Consider the following 18658-nt stretch of genomic DNA (forward strand, 5'->3'; position numbering starts at 1 on the left):
TCTTGCAAACAGTAGACTCAACATTCGCTTTTACACAACCTCAAGTGTCGTGAGTCACTTTTATATCGTACGTAATAGCAAAAGAAATGAGAAAAATAAACAAAAAATGTTCGTCATTTCTTGTGACTGAGAACTCTCGTTACAAATTTCATTATTATTTACAATTTTGGTGTTTGTGAACATTGTTGTTCGGAATGTATCGTATGTTCCTTTTTTTTTCTCTCAATCCGGCGATTGAAAGCTCGCTCTTCGATATAACAACCAAGAACAATGGATTTTAAGAAAACAAAACTAAAGTAAAAAAAAAAAGAAAAGAAAAACCTTCGTCGTTAGAAATTCCGCGAACATTGATTTTTTTATTTTGTCAAGAAATTCGATATCTTTGTGTTTCCTGAACTGATTAAAATATATTTTAGTGTTGAAGTCTGAAGGAAAACGAATTTTTCCATTTTTCTACTTATATATTGCTAATATTCGTTTTTTTTTCGTTTCTCGTCGTTTTTATACTTGCACGGGTGTTTCCGTTCGGTCGAAACTCCAATGGAGACATCGATTTTGACGTTTTTTCTTGTTTTCTTTTAACTTTTGATCATTCATGGTTTATAAGGTTAATACTTGAGAATCGTTTGTCATCACCAACAATTTACTTGTACATACGAATAGTGGGTTAATAACGATTGAAGGTGAATAAAGTATCAGTGGAAATGAACATCATCCTGAAATTTGTCAATTACGAATACGACGAAATGCCGATTTTCATTTATAATGAAAAAAAAAATACATAAAATAAAGCACCAGTTTCTTTCGACTTGGACGAAGCAACACTAGGCACATTATTCGTAAACGTAGCATTTGTAGTAGTTGAAAATATTTTTTCGAAATCTAGAAATTTTCGTTGATTCTTTCACGTCTTTAACCTAGAAGAGATTTTGGAGAATTAACATTGTCCAACTATTATGAATTGAACTAAGTTTGGTCATACGGAGCAAAGAGTGACAATTGTTCGATTTTTCGAAAAGAATTAGCTATCGTTGCACTCCCTGTGGAAGAACTTCGAATGGTAAGTACTCTCATTTTTTGTATTGATCAAATACCAATGAACAAGGATTGATACACATTCGCTTTCGTGAAAGTCCATTCTCCCTTCACAATTAATTTTTTCTTTCTGATAATTACACTCTAGCGACATCTTTTGAATATTAACTGATAAAGCCAGATTAAAAAAAGAATGTAGATTCATTCAATTCTCTATTGTCTGCTTTATTAAACACCAGCTGCTTCGATAATAGCGCAGAACAGCGAAAACTGACTGCGTGAAAGTTTTCTCTGACAGGATTCTATTATTATTGAAATTCGAACATCAAATCAATAAAAATCGAAACAAACGAATTCTTTTTCTATCGGAAGGAATATAATAACTGGAAATAATGAAGTTCGTGTTCTTTTTACATAATAGAAAGTATTCATAATTTTATCAGTGTAATGAGATTAGATTAAAATCCACCGTTTCATAATAAGTTAATTGACATTTCCAGAATAATTGACATTAGTACATTGTTAAAATAAAAATTTTTCATCGCATTTTTTTGTAAACGGCCGCTAGTGAGTTCGAGAGAAAATTTCCGTACATTGTTTTTGAACGATTCATTTAAATCGCGTTTGATCTCTATGCAAAAAGGTCAAATCAATCATGAATCGTTATAAGAATATTGTCAAATATTTAGTGAACACATCTCGGGTAAGTTTATTACGTAGAAGTCGAATACGAAAAGATAAAACATGAATTACAACAAATAACAATTAATAGTCAATTGTAATTTCTGTGTCATTCAATTGTTTTTACCGAAGAAATTATTGAAGAAATAACTATTTAAATTTTATAAAGTCTGATAATTTTGATTCCAACAATGAAGTTCATCGCACTTGATCGGTTTACTTTTCCAAACAGGTTTTGAATGTGAGCCGTAGCAAATCTACATCACCAGGAGTTTACAGCTTAACTTCGTTGAATCTTAATAAGCAGGAATTGCCAAAACACCCTGTACCAGATCTTAAAAATACAGCAGAACGTTATTTAAGGTGGCAAATTTTTGTTTGAGAAAATGACAGCAAATTAAAACCATTTTTTTGATGTATCTGATTGTGAATCTTTGTTTCATAATTGTTTTTGTGATTTAATAAATTACAGATCAATTAAACCTTTGCTGAACGAGCATGAATATTCCAGGAGTGAAAAGTTAGTCACTGAATTTGTTGGAGAAAATGGGATTGGACAAAAATTGCATCAACAGTTGTTAAAAAGATATGAAAATACCGATAGTTGGGTAAGGCTATGTTCAAACTTGAAAAATAAAGGGGTAATCAGAAACGATATGCACATTACCAAAACGTTATGCATTGAGATTGGAATATTCTGATATGACAAGAATTTTGGTTTTGAAGCGTATTGATTAGTAAAATAATTTATTGAAATTTACAATAATGTTTAGTACACATAAAATCTTGAAGCGCATAGTTTGTAATTTTTCCCTTAAATAATATTTTGCTTCAGTGAATCCCTGAGACTATAAAAACGTTAGTGTTGTGATCCTTCTCACTTTTTTTCCATTGAATTTCTCATTATATAAAAATGCAGTGATACGATTATTTAGATGAATGAATGGTTCTTGCACGCTGCTTATCTGGGCTACAGAGATCCAGTAATCGTTGCATCAAGCCCTGGTACAGTTGGGCCTGAGCAACATTTTCAAACTCCAGATGATTTTTACACATTCGGAGCAAAACTTGTGGAAGCGTTATGGGACTATGACGCTATGGTAAAGAGGTCTGTTTCCTTATAATTTGTAGTCTGTATTAAATTAATAAATCAGCAAATCATCTATGATTCTACTTTATGATTAAGTAATCTTGTTAATTTCTGAAGCATTCAATATGTTTTTTCTTTCAATTCTTTATCATCAGTGGAAATTTGAAACAAGACATGGTCCGCAATGATCCATTGGACATGCAACCTTACGCCATGATTCTTGGAACTCACAGACAACCTGGAAGGATAAATGACAAATTGATTCACACGGATGATTCGAAACACATAATTATCATGAGCAATAATCATGTGAGCGATACAGGAAGAAAAATCAATTCTTTATGAATTCTAATGAATTTTGCTGAAAACAAATTCTTTTTAAAGTTTTTCAAGTTGGATATCTGTGATGAAAACAAAAATATGTTAACCGACGGTCAACTTAAAGCAGCTATAAAAAATGTGGCTGAACGTTCCCAAACCGCAGGACAACCAGTTGGAATTTTGACAGGAAATCAAAGAGATCAATGGGCTGAAGATTATCATCGGCTCAAAGGTTGTTTCATTGATAGAAAAATGAAAGAATGCAATTAGTGTTTCTCCAAATGAAAATATTACTGATTTTTTATATTCAACTGAAATTATTGCAACGTTTGCAAAAATTCATTCACAACACAACTTTGAGTTCTAATTTTTTTATTGTGAGAAAATAATTTATTTTTCCAGAAATTGGAAACAATGCAGAAATTTTGGCAGACATTGAGGGTGCATTGTTTATTCTCTGCCTTGATAAAAATCTCCCAAAAGTATCATTTTCAAATAAAAATATAGCATCTGTTCGAGCTGTACAATGTATGACGGGTTATAGCAGTGTAACTAATTCTGGAAATCGATGGCATGACAAAACTGTGCAGGTACCTCAACCTTACAATTTGTTACTGTAAGAAGGAATGTAATAGTCCAACTTACGCCAATTATGAATGTGTTTGCTCCAAGTATATTATCTCTCCGGATGGTTTCATGGGCATGGAATATGAACATAGTCCCTGCGAAGGAGTGCCTGTCGCTGTTCTCCATGATCACGTTTTGATCCGAATGTGAGTTATTTAAAATTATGACGTTAGTCTCAACCGTCATTGAAAATTTTCAATTGCTAGTTTTCTAATTTGTTGTCTCTTTAATACTTTTTTCTGGTATTTTAATTGCAAAAAATTTTATAGAATCCATGCCCAAAAAAATAATGCGTAATATGTTTATTTACAGTGAGAAAAATAGTGGGAAAATTGAAAACTTGGCTGATTTTCCAAAAGCCAAGCATTTGAAATTCGATCTTGACGAAACTTTAGAAAAAGGGATCAAGAGTGCCTCAGAAGTAGTGGATAAGTTAGTAATATTTCTAATGATGAAATTGTTAAATAAAAATTTTGAATATTCGTTTGAAAAGAAATGTTATTTTCTAGAATCTCAATGGACATAGATATGGAATGTTTCGTGTTTGATGAATTTGGAGGATCGGGAATAAAACAAGCGAAACAAAGTCCGGACAGTTTTATCCAAGTGGCGATGCAAGTGGCTTTTTATAAAGTTCAGGGCATTCCTCCAGCACATTACGAATCGGCGGGGCTTCGACGATTCAGAAATACGCGAACCGAATGCATTAGATCGACCAGTGTCGATACTGTAAATTTTGCTAAGATTATGGCCAATCGGAATTCAACACAGAATGAAAAAAAAGATGCCATGGTGCGAGCCATCAACACTCACAAGCGAATAGCTAGTGAGGTGCGTTTAAAATTTCATTGCTCAGGTTTCCAAGTTTGTGGTCGAGACAATTTTTTGAGCGTATTTTAGAAAAAAACCTACTGTCAATCGATTTTCAACCTTCATTATGTGTTACCCCAATTTTTCCCATTACTAATAAAAACAAATTTTTCTCCAGGCCGCCATAGGGCAAGGTGTTGATCGTCACTTGTTCGGCTTGAAAATGATTGCTAAATCGGAAAACATTGATTTGCCAGAACTTTACGCAGACGTTGGATTTACTCGAAGTACTCATTTCACTCTTACGTCCAGTCAAGTAAGTTTCCAATAAAATGACCAATTATATTAAATGAACTGTCCAATTTTCTCATAAAATGTTAAGATTATATGGGAATTAAAATTCTTATGAACTTTTCATTCACACTAAGTTTTTGTTTTTCCGATATTATTTCATATTCTATCCTGCTGACATTAATTAATGGTAATTTTAGGTGCCGTACAAAACGGCATCGTTCATGTGTTACGGGCCAGTAGTTCCGAACGGCTATGGCTGCTGTTATAATCCAAGACCTGACGATATATTGTTCGCATGTTCCTCTTATAAAAGTTCTAAAGAAACGGATACGAAAAAATTCGCTAACGCTTTGCAAGAGGCTTTGAACGACATGAAAAAAGTTGCTGAAAGTTAGATTAGAGCTTGCGTTGAACGCATTATACATCAAGAGATTACAGACACGTTTTGTATGAAATCAACATAAATTTTAATACTTAATTGACTTCAATAAATGAAAATTTATTTTTTAAGAGATTTCTGTTGTTTGGGTTTCGTTTTACCATTTCGTGTTTTGTGAGAGGGTTCATAGGTAATCAAGAGACTTGAATGAATATGAAAAAGTTCAATTATCACAATTTTTTATTTGATTTCTTGGACTTGGAAGTATAGATATTACTTTGAAGTGAAGTAGTGAGTAGACAAGCTATATGTTTAGAATCGTATAAAAAATGGAGTATATAAAAAATATTATTTCAATACTCTGGAGGTGGCTCGAAATAACGATTTCGAATCTTGGTATATCACTGATGGTATTCTTGATTCATTTTCTTGCGGGAATTAATGCAGTCAAGTTGTCAAAAAATCAGGTAACTCGTATGTGTAAAGTGGTCACCCGTAAAGATCTTTTTTTCATAAAAAAAGCTGTATAAATAGGAAAGAAAATCAAACCATCTCGGAGAAGAAATATGTCAAAAGATGATGGAGAAAATTTTCAGAGTTCATCGTGATTTGACGAAGGGTACGGTCTGTCCGGTGGGAACCCCCAGAAATACGTGGGATATCCTCTCACCTCGCGTTCGCGAGCAACAAACGCAGAAAAGGACGATATGCAATTTCCAATGAAATAATTGGCGCGCCCGAGAATCGCTAAATCCAAATGCGAGGAAACTGGTTCAGGTTGTCGAAATACCTGAATCTGAAAATGAATACAAATCTCATGTTAAAGTTTTCCTTCGACAATCTTTTTTGGAACACACCAAAATCTCCGTTGTCAATTTCGTTCGATTTTTTCGATTGTTGTGAAATGAAGAATCAAATTTTAATTCGAATGTTTGTGAGAACGTGTATCGAAACAGTCCAATATTTCTGGTTGTTTGAATATTGTAGAAATAAGGAAGCAGTTCAATGGATTTTTTAAAATTATTTCTACTTCGTAAGCTTTGAAGTTATATTTAAACTGAATGAATTTTTAGTGTTGATTTTCCATCTATCAAAGCTAAAAGTCTCCGGGTCATTTGTATTCCACTTCGTTATCAAATCACACTTACCTCCATTCTTTCAAGAGCTTTTGTTAATTCAGGTATCATGTAATTATTATCCGAGGCTACGAAAACCGATTTGATATCCTTGCCATTTCTTATAACACGCTTGAGATGTCGAAGGATGACATTGAGATTAGGCAGGCACATTGAGTGAGTGGCTTTGCCCCGTTCATTGCGATATCCCAAGCATTGAGGAGCAGCGAATAAATTTGGAGTGCTGGATATAAATTCGCAGGCTCTCACCTAGAAAAAACAAAAACGTATGAATTTCGTTAATACAAAAAGTAAGCAAGCTTTAATTCTACTTAAAGATTTGATTTCAAGCTCCAGGAATTGATAAGATTTTAAAACTGGAGTTTTACACGTTGGAACATTAAATTTCAATGCTGTTTTCTCAGTTCTCTCTGCTTAGTCATTTTTTTTTTTTTTTTTTCATTCAACTAGATGCAAAAATTCTGAAAAATACAATTTCATCGTATAATTTAATATTTTTTTATCATGGAAAATGCAAAGTACAAACATGAGTAGGATTTTTTCGATAATTTCTTGTTCTAACGCGATTTGTGATGAATTTCAAACTAGAATTTAATGATTTGATAAGTTGACTCACCCAATCAATTCCATTACGTAAATGGATTCCTACAAATCCACCACGTGGCAACGTTTCCTTGATAAACTTTTTAGCTCTATTCAGCATATTGTCGTTCCAGTTCAGACATTTAGCGAGATTACGATTTTCTGCCTGAACAGGAAAACTCGCTGGTGCTCCTGTGAATGCTAGCACCGGCCACGAAGATGAAGGATATTTCGTTTGCCATTGTTGAGCTATGTTGGTGTGGTATACATCATAATGGAGCGGTCCATAAAATTCAGAACCAACAAAATCCACTCCGTACGTGTCCCAAAATGGTCCAAATGGATTTCCCTCTTTCGCATTGCACGATCCCGTATTCCCACGTGCCGCATAACAGAATGCTGAATATTTCAGTGAATTTTTTGGTATAATGTAATCCAACAAACACAATTTTTTTTAAAAAAAGTTCAATAGTACTGTTTCTCCAGAAAAATAGCCAATTTCGGAATAATTAATGGAAATATGGGAAAGTTGTGCAAATATCCAATAATCAACTGGATGTCTTGTTCCCATGATATTTGGACATATGTCAATGTACTTGTACCCTACCTATTGCTCTTCCTTGATTACTCACCTATTCTCTTGGATTCTGGCCATTCTAGAGGAGCAATTTCTTTCATAAAAGTTTCCATCAACATAACTTTATGACAATTTTCCAGCTGCGTTACGTTGAAATAAACATCGAAAGGAATCTGCGTCTACGAGTGATAAATATTTGTTTATGATAAAAAAAAATTTCTGTCCATACAAAAATGATGAGCATCAAACAATATGGCTTAGAACGATCAAACGTAAATGATTCATACCGAGCGCACAGCTCCTGTTTGGTATTCAACCCATGCTGGTAGAACAAGGGTACGGTTCAGAGCTTTGGAAAATCCTAGTGCACCAAGAAAATGATCAGCTTGATTTCCAAATCGTCCTATTTTTGGAAATAAGGATATTTGTATAATAGTCACAAAAAAAAATCAGCAAAACTATTCTAAAATTTAACCTAAGTGTTTGTGTACTTTTTTCGCAAAAGTTCGTAGCAATAATAACGGAATTCTTAATTTTTTTTTAGTTTTTTTTTTTTTAAAGGTACGAGTTCTTGTAAAATCTGTAAAACTAGTGAATGGTTTTTCTCTCCATGACATTTAAACTCACCCATACACGGACAATAGACTATATATCCATTGTTATCAATGTCGATATTATCACAGTATCCACGTTCAATTCTTATGAACGTAAAACATATGAATAATATTATAAATAATATAGAACTCATATTTTATTCATGAAATTTAGTTATTTGACAGCTCGGTAAAAAAAATGAAAAACAATCGTCCGTTGCTATGGCTACGACGACAGTAGGTCGACTATCTTTTTTTTCATTGGCTCCATTGGTTAACGACATAAGTTTTCATTCGTCAATACTTCCGGTTTTGGAAATAATATTCGCAAAGAGACGCAAAATATTTTAATCGTTTTCCAATGCTGAACGATTTATACAATTCAAGGTTTGGACTGAATAATAAAATGATGAACCAAGAAACTACTAATACGAGTCTAAAGTCCTGAGGCTTCAACGATCTCGAAAATTTGTAGATAAATTTGCGATTTTCTGTGAGTTTCATGGATTTCATAGCAGGATTCTGAAATTAGCTGCATGAAAACGCCAGTTCAAAAGATAAATGGAACTTCCACCAGATGGCAAAAGTCTTAACTTCCGTTTTGATCGAAAGAGCGCGAGGGGTAAAAAATGTAAAAAATACGCGTGAGTCGCAGCGCATGCGCAGCAAGTTTTAATCTTTCCTTCATCTAGATTTTGTGGGGAAAAGTGAGCTCGGCAGCTCCGGAGGTAGCGTAACTGCGGCCATCTTGTACAATTGTGTATTGCATCTCTACTTGTGCAGTGCTTGGAACAGGGACGTGTGTTTGCCGTATAGCCCAAAGGTTTAGTTTCTCTATACCTCATCTCAATCACTAGGTATGTAGGTATTGTTGTAATTGAGTCTAATTCTAGTGATGTTGACGATTTTCAGTGAACAATTTGTGGAAGTCGACGAAATATTTGGTGTAGTTTTGATTGATTTTTGTGTGTGGCGTGGGTTTCAGCCTTGACTAAGTTCCCACATTTTCGCGGGCTTCATATTTCGTCAATTTAGTAGATAGAATGTTATTTTCATTCTTTGACATGAGAATTTTTTAATTTTTCGCCACCTCCTCGCGCGTTGTGATTCATTTCATCTTTAGGTTACACCAAACCTAAATCTACATTTTTCTCTTGCTCTAACGACTTAACGAGCTGGCGCTTTGCCGCAAAATGGCAGAAACCAAGCTCGTCACTATCACAGCGGGCATGATGATTTTTATTTCATGAATTTTCTGCTTGAGAATGCTGGGTCATTGAAATTAAAATGAATTGTCAATTTCGTTTGTTGTTTATAGGTCCAACACTTGACTTGTATTTCATAAACATCTTTTCTGGCTTTTTTTTTGTTCTAAACTCACCGACGCGCAATTCACGAGGCGTTACAAAATAAAGGCAATGTGCATTAAACAGCAAAATTCAATTACATTATCTTCCGATACTATGCAGTCGTAAAATGTGAATTTTGACTTTTCGACGATTAATCAGTGAAAACGAACGAAACACAAATCCGAAGTAGAAATTCTTAAGCTAATTCATTTGTTATTCGTCGTATATTTGGTATATTTGCACATTTGGTATACGTGCACAGGTGTACATCTATATACGACGACGCCATTTTTGTTTCTAGTTACTCTCATGAAAGGTTTCAGACATCATTGATTTATTCTTATGAAGATAATCCATCTTTTCTCGATAAATCCATTTTTCTCCCAACCAAATTCTCGAAATCTCTCAGTAAAAATTAATCTTGTAAATGTTGGTATTAAATTCACCCGAAAACTTGTAGGTTGCTTATATGTAACATTATTGATTTTGAAGTCTTCACAATAGTGTTTCGAAATAATCAAGCATTTGTTTAATAATTCCAGTTGAATGAATTATTGATTTCACTATAATTATTTTCAATCAAATCCGTCTATGAAATTTGTTTGATATTCGTATGATAAAAAAATAATTTTGTTTATCAGTTCAGCAAACAGTTCAACAAAGAAAAGTGCACCGGAGACTTTTATGGTTCCAGTTTTCAATGTTTTATCGATGGGTCGAGTTTTTTTTTCTCATTTCAAACAGCCTTTATATTTTCTTAATATTTCAAAATTATTAAATGAAATTAGAATGAAATTTTGATTTTTTAGCGTGTAACTTGTGCTATTAATTGGAAATAGTTTTTATAATTTCAATAGACAAACAGAGAGAAATATATTTTGGTATTCAAAATGCTTCTTTGCTGACAATAATTAGACAGCAGGTTGGAAAATAATTATCCTCTTTTACACAGTTGCAAAGCACAAAATGTCCCGTTATCGTGAATGGGATCTCTCCTGCAAAGTTTGGGTAGGAAACCTTGGCAGCAGCGCGAGCAAGCATGAGATTGAAAGTGCTTTCAGCAAATATGGCCCCCTAAGGAACGTCTGGGTTGCTAGAAACCCACCTGGTTTTGCATTCGTTGAATTTGAAGATCCTCGTGACGCAGAAGATGCAGTCAGGGGTTTGGACGGAACGTAAGTCTATTAAAAAATTTGAACAACTATTTAAATTCGAGTTGAACTTGCACAAGTCCGATTGCAGCTTATAAATCCACATTTTTTTTGTCTTCAGTGAGTTTTCATTAAGAGACTGTGTGGCTCAACATTTTTAGCACCATGAAAAATTATTGTAGCTTAATTAATACTTTTTTTTTTAATCTCAAAGTCGTTGCTGTGGTACCAGAGTACGAGTAGAGATGTCCTCAGGCAGAAGTCGTCGTGGAGGAGGAGGACGCAGACCTGGCCCAAGATACTCTAGGTAAGTTTTGCAAAAATCCCACAAAGCAAGGAATAACAAAAATGAATGGAAAATGAAAAATCCATTGGATTTGAGAAAATACGTTAGATTTGCAGGGGACAATGGCAGATGAGAATTGCTCGTCAAGTAGGTATAAATGAATACGGTTAATGAGTAAAGATTGTCCACAGCGATGTGCACATTAGTGTGTTTCTTATCATTAACACTGCAGTTATTCAGAGCACAAGAATTGTACTCCGATATCGAGATATTTAGTGATATTTTTCACGATAGATCAGTGTAAGCCATGCTTGTTTTCATTTTTTTTTTTATTCGTTAATGGATATGAATTTGGTCAATTGAGATATTTGGCGGTGAGAAGCTCTATTTCATTTAACGAATTAATGCCATTGAAGCTAAATGAAAGTAATATAAAATCTTCTAAAATGCTGAACAATTCTCCAAGTTTATAGTTTTCCGATGTTAACGTTTCACTTTTGGCAAAAATCGAGAGAAAGTTCGTTAATCAATGTAGTAGCGTTGAGTTAATTACTTAAACTACGAAGCAAGGTGTCCTTGGTTGAATGGTCAGTAGTATTTGAATTCATCACTAAATTTGAGTCTAGAAAATTTCATTTTTTATCTGACTAAACAATGAAAATTGATGAGTACAAACTTCTTGCTCATTCACCGATTGACTGTTGCACATCAATAAAATACTTTCTGCGCTCAAAATTTCCTACAAAAAAATCATTAATTTTATAACTTTTTCAAGTTGGTGCTAACGATAAAAAATTTAATTAAATCCGTCTCCACATTGAATATTTTGTGCTCTTAACTATTTTCTCGTTGTACTTTTGAACTCTTAACAATCTTACACAAGTCGTGAACTTCATTTATTCGTCGATCAACTGAGTTTGTCCACACAACGGTTTTGAATTTGAAATTCAGACTCGAAGTTAAATTTACGTTATTATTGACCGCTTTACTCCGGCACGTTGTTTAACATACATAGTTTGTTTTCAACGACTTTCCTTTATTCCCGTGTAAATTGTGAAAGCATGTTAAAGATTAGCTTGTGGAAATAGCCGCAAAGCGTTGTTTTTTACGCGAATCTTCTCATTATGATCATTAACGAGCTGCTGCATGTGCGAGAACAAACAAGACTCAAATTCCATAGATGAATAAACGTAAACGCCTGATGTACGGGAACGAAAGAAGATATTCACGAAAAGTATATCGCATTTTCCCAAAGCAATACTCTTTTAAAGCATTTCTTATAATGTTTCTCACACATTGGAATCTATTTTGTACCATTAACTTTTTATCTAATTTTAGAAAATTTGAGCATTTGCTCGTATTTCTTTCATGATTGCGAGACATGTAGTGACAGCTCGAAAATTCTTGATATCGTCTGTGAGATTAAAAACCTGTTGTATATACTTACCGTGAATACTCGCCTTTTTGCCATCGATTCCAAAAGTTTACGACGAAAAATATCATCGACTGCGATTAAGGAGGCATCGGAGGTACAATTTTACATAGACGAGAGTGCATGGTGTTTTAAACACTTGACTTGAGGATCACAAGTATACTTTGGTAACGTAAAGATTACAGTCGATTTTGGTCTCCACAAAGGTGCATGATATTTGAAGAGTTTGATAACTCGAACGATAACCAGTTTACCTTCCATTGCTAGTGGACAGTTTCCGAGCATTTAGTTTCGTTGAAATTTCGAGGGCAGTACTTTTTCGCATTAAAAAGTCTTTGGATTTTAATTAACTGTAGACTTTTTGGCAGTTTTGTTTCTGCTCTTTTTCCCACTAGATTATATTTTAGTACGTGCAAAAATTAATGTCAATTGAACTGCTCGTTGTTCAGTTACCACGGATAGCGAACAATCGTGACACAGAAATTGTAATAACATTGGAAATCGTTATTGAATTTATATCTTTTCGAAAATAGGTCCAACCGCATTCTCAATGATAAATTGATTATTGGTTAAGGAGGCTTTAGCGGTTGAAGTAGGTCAATGACGTAACAGTATTGTATAGAGCTCGAAAATATGGATTCCTCTTCTACATTATAAAAAAAACTTTCTATCAGGCAAAGCTTCAGAGAATATTGTTATTTTTATTATTGAACAATTACGACTAACTTCAAAAGTATTCAGATTCTTAGAGACGTAAAATTTGGGTTTTACCATGGACAAGCTATTTTGAAGAAAAAAAAAAAAAAAACACTAAGAATGTCTCATAAAACATGAAGAAACTCGAATTTGCGTTTATTTAGATTCATTCGCAGAGAGTGGAATTTTCGTAGCGAATTAACGTGAACCGCTAAAGTTTTCTGGTCACAGGCTTTATTTTTACAACGTTTGAAAAAAATTGTAATTTTCAATGATAAAATCATGATTACAGAAAAAAACAGGGCTTGGAAGAAAAAAAGTAAAATCTAAACAATACACGAAAGTAGGAATGTTATTTTTCGCAAATTTGTAGGTCCCGATCTCGGAGTCCACGTAGGAATTTGGGTCGTTACCCAAGGTAAGAGGTTTCATTCCCCCAAGAGCCTTATTCTCAATGATTTTTTCATTTTTTTTTTTCAATTCAATTCAGTTAACGTCAGAGTTTGTTAGGGAGGAATGTGAATGACATTAATTATAGAGAAAACAACGAGATAACGCAAAGAGAATGACTGACAGAAAAGCAAAAGAGCGAGAACGGGAGAGAGGGGGGGGGGGAAGAAAAAAAATGAAAAAAGTACTCAAACTAATGGAGTAGATTGCGCGACGATACAGCTACGCGCGTATCACCCGGATAGACATACAACAATTTTTTCTTCATTTTTTTTAGGTCCCTGTCGAAGAGCCCGAAGCGATCACCGGTTGCCCGTTATTCCAGGTAATTTCACACGTTTTTCCTAATTTTTTGTTTTTCGTTTGTTTTTTTTTTTTTTTTTTACTTTTTTTTTTACGTTTACGTTTCCGGCACAAGCGTACGAATTTGTTTCTCGATAGATTCGTAGAGTTTTTCAGAGCCTTGCGACGAGCGTGACTTTTCGTCTGATAAAACAGTACGTATTTTGATCAAATACCGCTTGTTTATTGTTGTTGGTATGAGCAAAATATAAACAGAAATAAAAATTATAAAAAAAAATATATATCACGGGTGTGCGTGTGTGTGTGTGTGTGTGTGTGTCTATATTTTTTTTTCCAATGGATTAGCACGCCAAGTACTTCACGCGTTTATGAACTTTCACGTCGTAGTGTAGTCATAAAAGTAAATATATAATCATACAAAAATTATATATTTTAATATTAGTATTAGCAAGTCATAAATTATTCGTTGTTTTGTCGAGATATTGAACATTTTTCTAGTCATCAAAAAGATAATGTTCGAGTGACGGTCATCACAGTCATCGAAAAAATGTTGCTTCTCGTTGTTTCAAGTGTATCGATATCAGAGTTATAACATCGGTATGCGGTAGAAATGTACAAATGAATTAACTATTGCGTGGGTCAAATTGTATCGTGGATTCGATTGCAATAGCCATTCAGTACGTTTTCGTGGGCACCTGGCAGTTTTTTGTTTATTTTTCTCCAATCCATCGTAATTATTCACAAACTCATCGATATACAAGTCATATTTTGCGCGTATAGATTCATATAATTTCTAGTTCATTTGATATTCGGTCATGATTTTGTTTCGTCATTTACCAAAGAAACGTGGTTCATGTTCCTTGTGGTAAGGAAATATACGAGAATTTGAGGAAACTCTGTGGGAGTACGAATGGTCGGTTTCGAGTGACGTGAACGTCGTTTTTTTTCTCTCATAATAGATATTAAAATTGGCTGAAATATAAAAATAGAGCATTCGAAAGTTGTTTGAAAATCATTTTGAGGAAAAGTTTCTCGAGCAAGAAGTGCCTCGAAAACGGTTCGCGCTCCCCAAAGGTGGGAAAGAGAGTCGGTGGGTTTGAAACTCGAGTTCGATGACGACGGTTTCATTGAAATAATGGATTAGAGAGTGGGCAGTCTAGGAAGAAAAATTCTTGACTTGCAAAAGCTTGTGAAAAGAGCTAACACGAATAAAGATAATGTAACGAAAAAAAAAAGAAAACATAAATTGAATTGATTATAAAAAGAAAGAAACATAGCAGCTTAAATTTTAAATGGTATATCTTTTTAATACGACAACAGAAACATAATGAATAACGAGTACTATAAAATTTACTAGTGGCAAGGAGTATGGTTGTAAAGTTTGTTGATTATATTGGTAAAACTGACGTTTGCAGATTCTACCATCGTCAGCTCATAGCTCTGCTCGTCTCCCCGCTACTACTACCACTACTGCTACTGCTACTACAGCCACCGTGAACCAAAAAAGCCAAAAAAAAAAGTACCAAAGCAAACAAAAAACAATGAGATTTAAATCAGAGTCTCAGTCAGAGTCGAAGCAATCGAAAAATGAGTCACAAAAAATTGCCTGCCTGTCTGCCTGCCCACTAACCTCCCAACCACGTCACCTTCGGTCACCACGAGTTCGAGATCACCAACCGTTAGGGGGGAAACGGCCAGGACTCCGTCAGTCCGTCACTCCGATCGTCAAAAAATCAATCAATCAATCGATCAATCAATCAATCAATCAGTAAATCGATCAATCAGTCTCCCGGTAAATAAATCGGCAGTCTCCTTGCTGTCTCGCAATCACAGTCACAGTCCCATTCGATATCAAAAAAATCAAGTTATTCAAACAAAAAACCAAACGTTAATCACACCTTCCGGATTCGGCACAACGTTGTCGAGAGCCCTAGGATGCGCATCGGTCGTCGTTCGAGCCCATTATAGCAGTGGTCGTGTGTGTGTGCGTTGTCTGCTGCACCACTCGTCGTCAGTCAGAAATTCTTCGTCCCACCGTTAAAAAAACAAAAAAAATCAAACAAAAAAAAAACAATATGTCGCCTTGTGTCGAGACTTGTCTACGCGTTTTACGCACATACCACCACTACTACCTACTACTACTACTACCTACTACTACTACTTCTACTACTACTACTACTAGTACTACTACTGCTACTGCGCTGCAACGAAAAAAAAAAAAAAAAAAAAAAAAATAGAAAAAAATAAAAAAAACATTGCTCAAAGCAAAATATTAAATATCTCAACGCGAGTCTCACGAGTCCGGTCCGGCTCTTCGTTCGCCAATCACGTCTCTCCGATCACAACCGTCAGTCCCAACGTTCTCGACAACTGCGTACTACTACTACTACTACTACCACTACCAAATCGTCGATCATCACGTCTTAAAAAAATCTTAGCCGAACAAAATGAACAAATAAAAAAGCGAGTCAACCTCTCGTCCAATCTTCTCTTCGATCGAGCAAAGCGCAAAATGATCACCACCTACACAACCATCCCACCACCCAAGTACCAAGTACCACCACCACCACCACCAACCACCACTACATGTTCACAGTTGTCTGGTATTTCACCGATTTTCCAAGATTTTTTATTATATCTTCTTTTATTATTTTTATTCATTATTATTTGTTTATGATTTGTTTATATTTATGATATGGACTTATTTTTCTTTGAGTTCTTTTACGATGAGTTTTGTAACCGATGCTTCGCGTTCTCTTGGGCGAGAGGCCGATTTTTTTTTTACGATTTCGTACTCGAAAATCATACTTTTTATCTTCTTTTTGGGGATCTTCGTGTATTTTTTTCATCAACAATGTATAATCGTGAGATTCGATTTTCTTGGCCACTGCCCAAAGAACTGGTGCACATTATTTTTGTATTCAAATTTAACCGATTTCATATTTAATATTCGATTCTATTATTTTACGATTATTTGCTCTTCGCTTATTAGTTTTCGAGTTATTGTTTTTCCTTTATTTCTCGTTCTTTTGATTCATTATCTTCAATGTCATTTACTAGAATTTTATTTTTTTCATCGTTAGTGGTGATAATATTCACGATGTCGTTAATATTTATCGAAATAATTCGTCATATACTTGTGTCTCTTGTCTAACTAGCTTTTCTTCTCTCTATTATTATCATAATAACCCTTTAGGATAAAAAAAGAACAATGACGATCTAGTTCGTGTCCTAATAATTGAATTCACATTTGGTCTCGTGACGATTTTTCAAATCTGTGTTTATTTACTACTTATAACGCAGTTTTACTTTGACCAGTTGTCATCAAATTTGTTTCGCCCTAATATTAGTCTAATATTACGAATTTTCCAAATCAGTGGAGTACTCAAATTATTGTGCTTGTTGCTCCTTGGAATTCGTGTTGCAACTCATCAAAGTAAAATTGTTTTTTGAGGAAGATCAAAAAACGAAAGAAATTTTGATGTTTGACCAATTAACGATAAGTTTTGGTATCTGAAATTTTTAGATCGAGATCCCGTACTCCCCGCAGGAGATCGCTGACTCGTAGCCGTAGCCGTGACCGTCGTTCCCGCTCCGATTCCCGCGACAGACGGTAAGAGAGCATTTTGCATTGGTTCATTTCAGCTCTTTTCAATTCCTAAACAATTTGAATAATTTGTTTATTTTAATTTGCAGCTAAGGTGCTGAAATTGTGACGAATAAACGAACAGAAAATAAAGAGAGAGAAAAACCAATCGACGAACTCGAAAGTGCCGGGACGAAGAAAAGGAAAGAATATAAAACAGAACCAACACGAAATACCCATTTTTATTTGTATATAAATCATCTACACGCGCGCAGAAAGCCAAACGAACACGCTTAATTAAAGGACAAGCTGAGGGATATGAGCGCCAGCTGAAAAACTATTTTTTTCTCATATGCACGCCGCGTTTTAATGTCTCACATACGTAGCGAACGCACATTGCCTCAGATTCACATCACCTACACCGCGAGATACTACTAAGAAAAGATACTTCGAGTCGAGAAAGATAAAAAAAAAAGGAGAACAAACAAAAAAAACATTGTTGACGCTGCAGATGTCCCGTAATTTTCGTGGGACGCTTTTGTGATTCAAGAAAAAATGAAGTGAACGACTCTTCGTGTTGAGTGTTTACCACAAAAAAGTGACGAGATCCCAAACGTTTCCGGCTTCTCTATTTCGTCTTCATTTTTTTGTTCGTAAATCCGTCATTTTGTGACACACAAAATGGAGAATTATGACAAACATCAAACAAAAGAAAAGAACAGAACAAAATATTGTACGAGTGAAACAATCCCTCGACATTTATTAAGCACCACAGATTGAGATAAAGAAACGTCCAAGCACTGGTAAAAAGCGTTGAAACATGATATTTGAGAATAACACAATGAAGATTCATCCAAAACGTTGCATTGTAATGATCGATTAACAGTGAATGACGAAACAATTGCTCGAAAAAAGGGAAAAAATGCTGAAAAAAAGCACGTCAGTGTTTTTGATAAAGATAAAATAAAGATAAATAATATTAATGGATGATGATGAACAATAAATAAAACAATAATGAAAACAAGATCACATTTTTGTTTTACGCTGTATTGATTATTTTGTACTCTTACGAATTTAAGAATTACAATAAAATCTGTGACGTGTAAATGTCCTTGAACTTTCTGGTGAAATTATTCAAAACCTCGTAGGGATTAAATTGATAAAAAGCAAACAATTTATTTATCCTGTAAAAATCTGTTCGCTGAAAAGAGCTTCAGAAAAACCCGAAAAATTTTAAGCTCGTGGATGTTTTTAGTCATCACGAAAGCACAAGTTATGGA

The 18658-nt window shown here is 34.4% G+C and overlaps 3 protein-coding genes across 11 annotated transcripts; 2 read left to right on the forward strand and 1 right to left on the reverse strand.

Annotated features, from left to right (window-relative positions):
* Positions 1-19: 19 nt before the first annotated feature.
* On the forward strand, positions 20-5372 carry LOC122411281 (carnitine O-acetyltransferase-like). Of its 5 annotated transcripts, XM_043419995.1 has the most exons (13): positions 1236-1432; positions 1536-1738; positions 1949-2079; positions 2189-2324; positions 2652-2824; positions 2962-3115; positions 3191-3359; positions 3530-3717; positions 3800-3900; positions 4067-4186; positions 4264-4585; positions 4743-4880; positions 5056-5372. In XM_043419995.1, the coding sequence occupies exons 2-13, from the start codon at positions 1691-1693 to the stop codon at positions 5251-5253; spliced, it is 1878 nt and encodes a 625-aa protein (XP_043275930.1). In that variant the 5' UTR covers positions 1236-1432; positions 1536-1690; the 3' UTR covers positions 5254-5372. The 5 variants fall into 5 exon arrangements, with proteins under 5 accessions (XP_043275931.1, XP_043275930.1, XP_043275929.1 ...); XM_043419996.1 differs by lacking the exons at positions 1236-1432; positions 1536-1738 and adding an exon at positions 20-1060; XM_043419994.1 differs by having other exon boundaries at positions 1236-1738.
* Positions 5373-5459: 87 nt separating this feature from the next.
* O-fut1 (O-fucosyltransferase 1) lies at positions 5460-8568 on the reverse strand. Its single transcript, XM_043420003.1, has 6 exons — positions 8160-8568; positions 7820-7935; positions 7588-7711; positions 6990-7354; positions 6386-6622; positions 5460-6033 (listed from the first exon to the last, which is right to left on the reverse strand). The coding sequence occupies exons 1-6, from the start codon at positions 8278-8280 to the stop codon at positions 5830-5832; spliced, it is 1167 nt and encodes a 388-aa protein (XP_043275938.1). The 5' UTR covers positions 8281-8568; the 3' UTR covers positions 5460-5829.
* A 252-nt stretch (positions 8569-8820) lies between these two features.
* On the forward strand, positions 8821-18495 carry Rbp1 (RNA-binding protein 1). Of its 5 annotated transcripts, XR_006261202.1 has the most exons (8): positions 10017-10189; positions 10427-10649; positions 10840-10932; positions 13413-13457; positions 13767-13814; positions 15208-16395; positions 17319-17405; positions 17489-18495. XR_006261202.1 is itself a non-coding variant. In XM_043420769.1 (7 exons), exons 2-7 carry the CDS (start codon positions 10441-10443, stop codon positions 17490-17492), a joined length of 486 nt encoding a protein of 161 aa, XP_043276704.1. In that variant the 5' UTR covers positions 8821-8982; positions 10427-10440; the 3' UTR covers positions 17493-18495. The 5 variants fall into 5 exon arrangements, 4 of the variants coding, with proteins under 4 accessions (XP_043276704.1, XP_043276702.1, XP_043276703.1 ...); XM_043420769.1 differs by lacking the exons at positions 10017-10189; positions 15208-16395 and adding an exon at positions 8821-8982; XM_043420767.1 differs by lacking the exons at positions 15208-16395; positions 17489-18495 and having other exon boundaries at positions 10024-10189; positions 17319-17409.
* Positions 18496-18658: the final 163 nt, after the last annotated feature.

Source organism: Venturia canescens, chromosome 5 (assembly GCF_019457755.1).
Source record: "Venturia canescens isolate UGA chromosome 5, ASM1945775v1, whole genome shotgun sequence".
Taxonomy (NCBI): Eukaryota; Metazoa; Arthropoda; class Insecta; order Hymenoptera; family Ichneumonidae; genus Venturia; species Venturia canescens.

What these genes read in the sequence shown, in the direction of transcription:
- LOC122411281 (XM_043419994.1), top strand. Translation starts at nt 1,691, where the DNA reads ATGAATCGTTATAAGAATATTGTCAAATATTTAGTGAACACATCTCGG. An exon ending in ATGAAAATACCGATAGTTGG is followed by an intron (nt 2,325 to 2,651) that starts GTAAGGCTATGT and finishes ACGATTATTTAG; the next exon opens with ATGAATGAATGGTTCTTGCA. An exon ending in AGATTATCATCGGCTCAAAG is followed by an intron (nt 3,360 to 3,529) that starts GTTGTTTCATTG and finishes TTATTTTTCCAG; the next exon opens with AAATTGGAAACAATGCAGAA.
- O-fut1 (XM_043420003.1), bottom strand. Translation starts at nt 8,280, where the DNA reads ATGAGTTCTATATTATTTATAATATTATTCATATGTTTTACGTTCATA. An exon ending in AAACAGGAGCTGTGCGCTCG is followed by an intron (nt 7,712 to 7,819) that starts GTATGAATCATT and finishes TATCACTCGTAG; the next exon opens with ACGCAGATTCCTTTCGATGT. An exon ending in TACGTAATGGAATTGATTGG is followed by an intron (nt 6,623 to 6,989) that starts GTGAGTCAACTT and finishes TGTTTTTTCTAG; the next exon opens with GTGAGAGCCTGCGAATTTAT.
- Rbp1 (XM_043420767.1), top strand. Translation starts at nt 10,159, where the DNA reads ATGGTTCCAGTTTTCAATGTTTTATCGATGG. An exon ending in GTCAGGGGTTTGGACGGAAC is followed by an intron (nt 10,650 to 10,839) that starts GTAAGTCTATTA and finishes TTAATCTCAAAG; the next exon opens with TCGTTGCTGTGGTACCAGAG. An exon ending in AATTTGGGTCGTTACCCAAG is followed by an intron (nt 13,458 to 13,766) that starts GTAAGAGGTTTC and finishes CATTTTTTTTAG; the next exon opens with GTCCCTGTCGAAGAGCCCGA.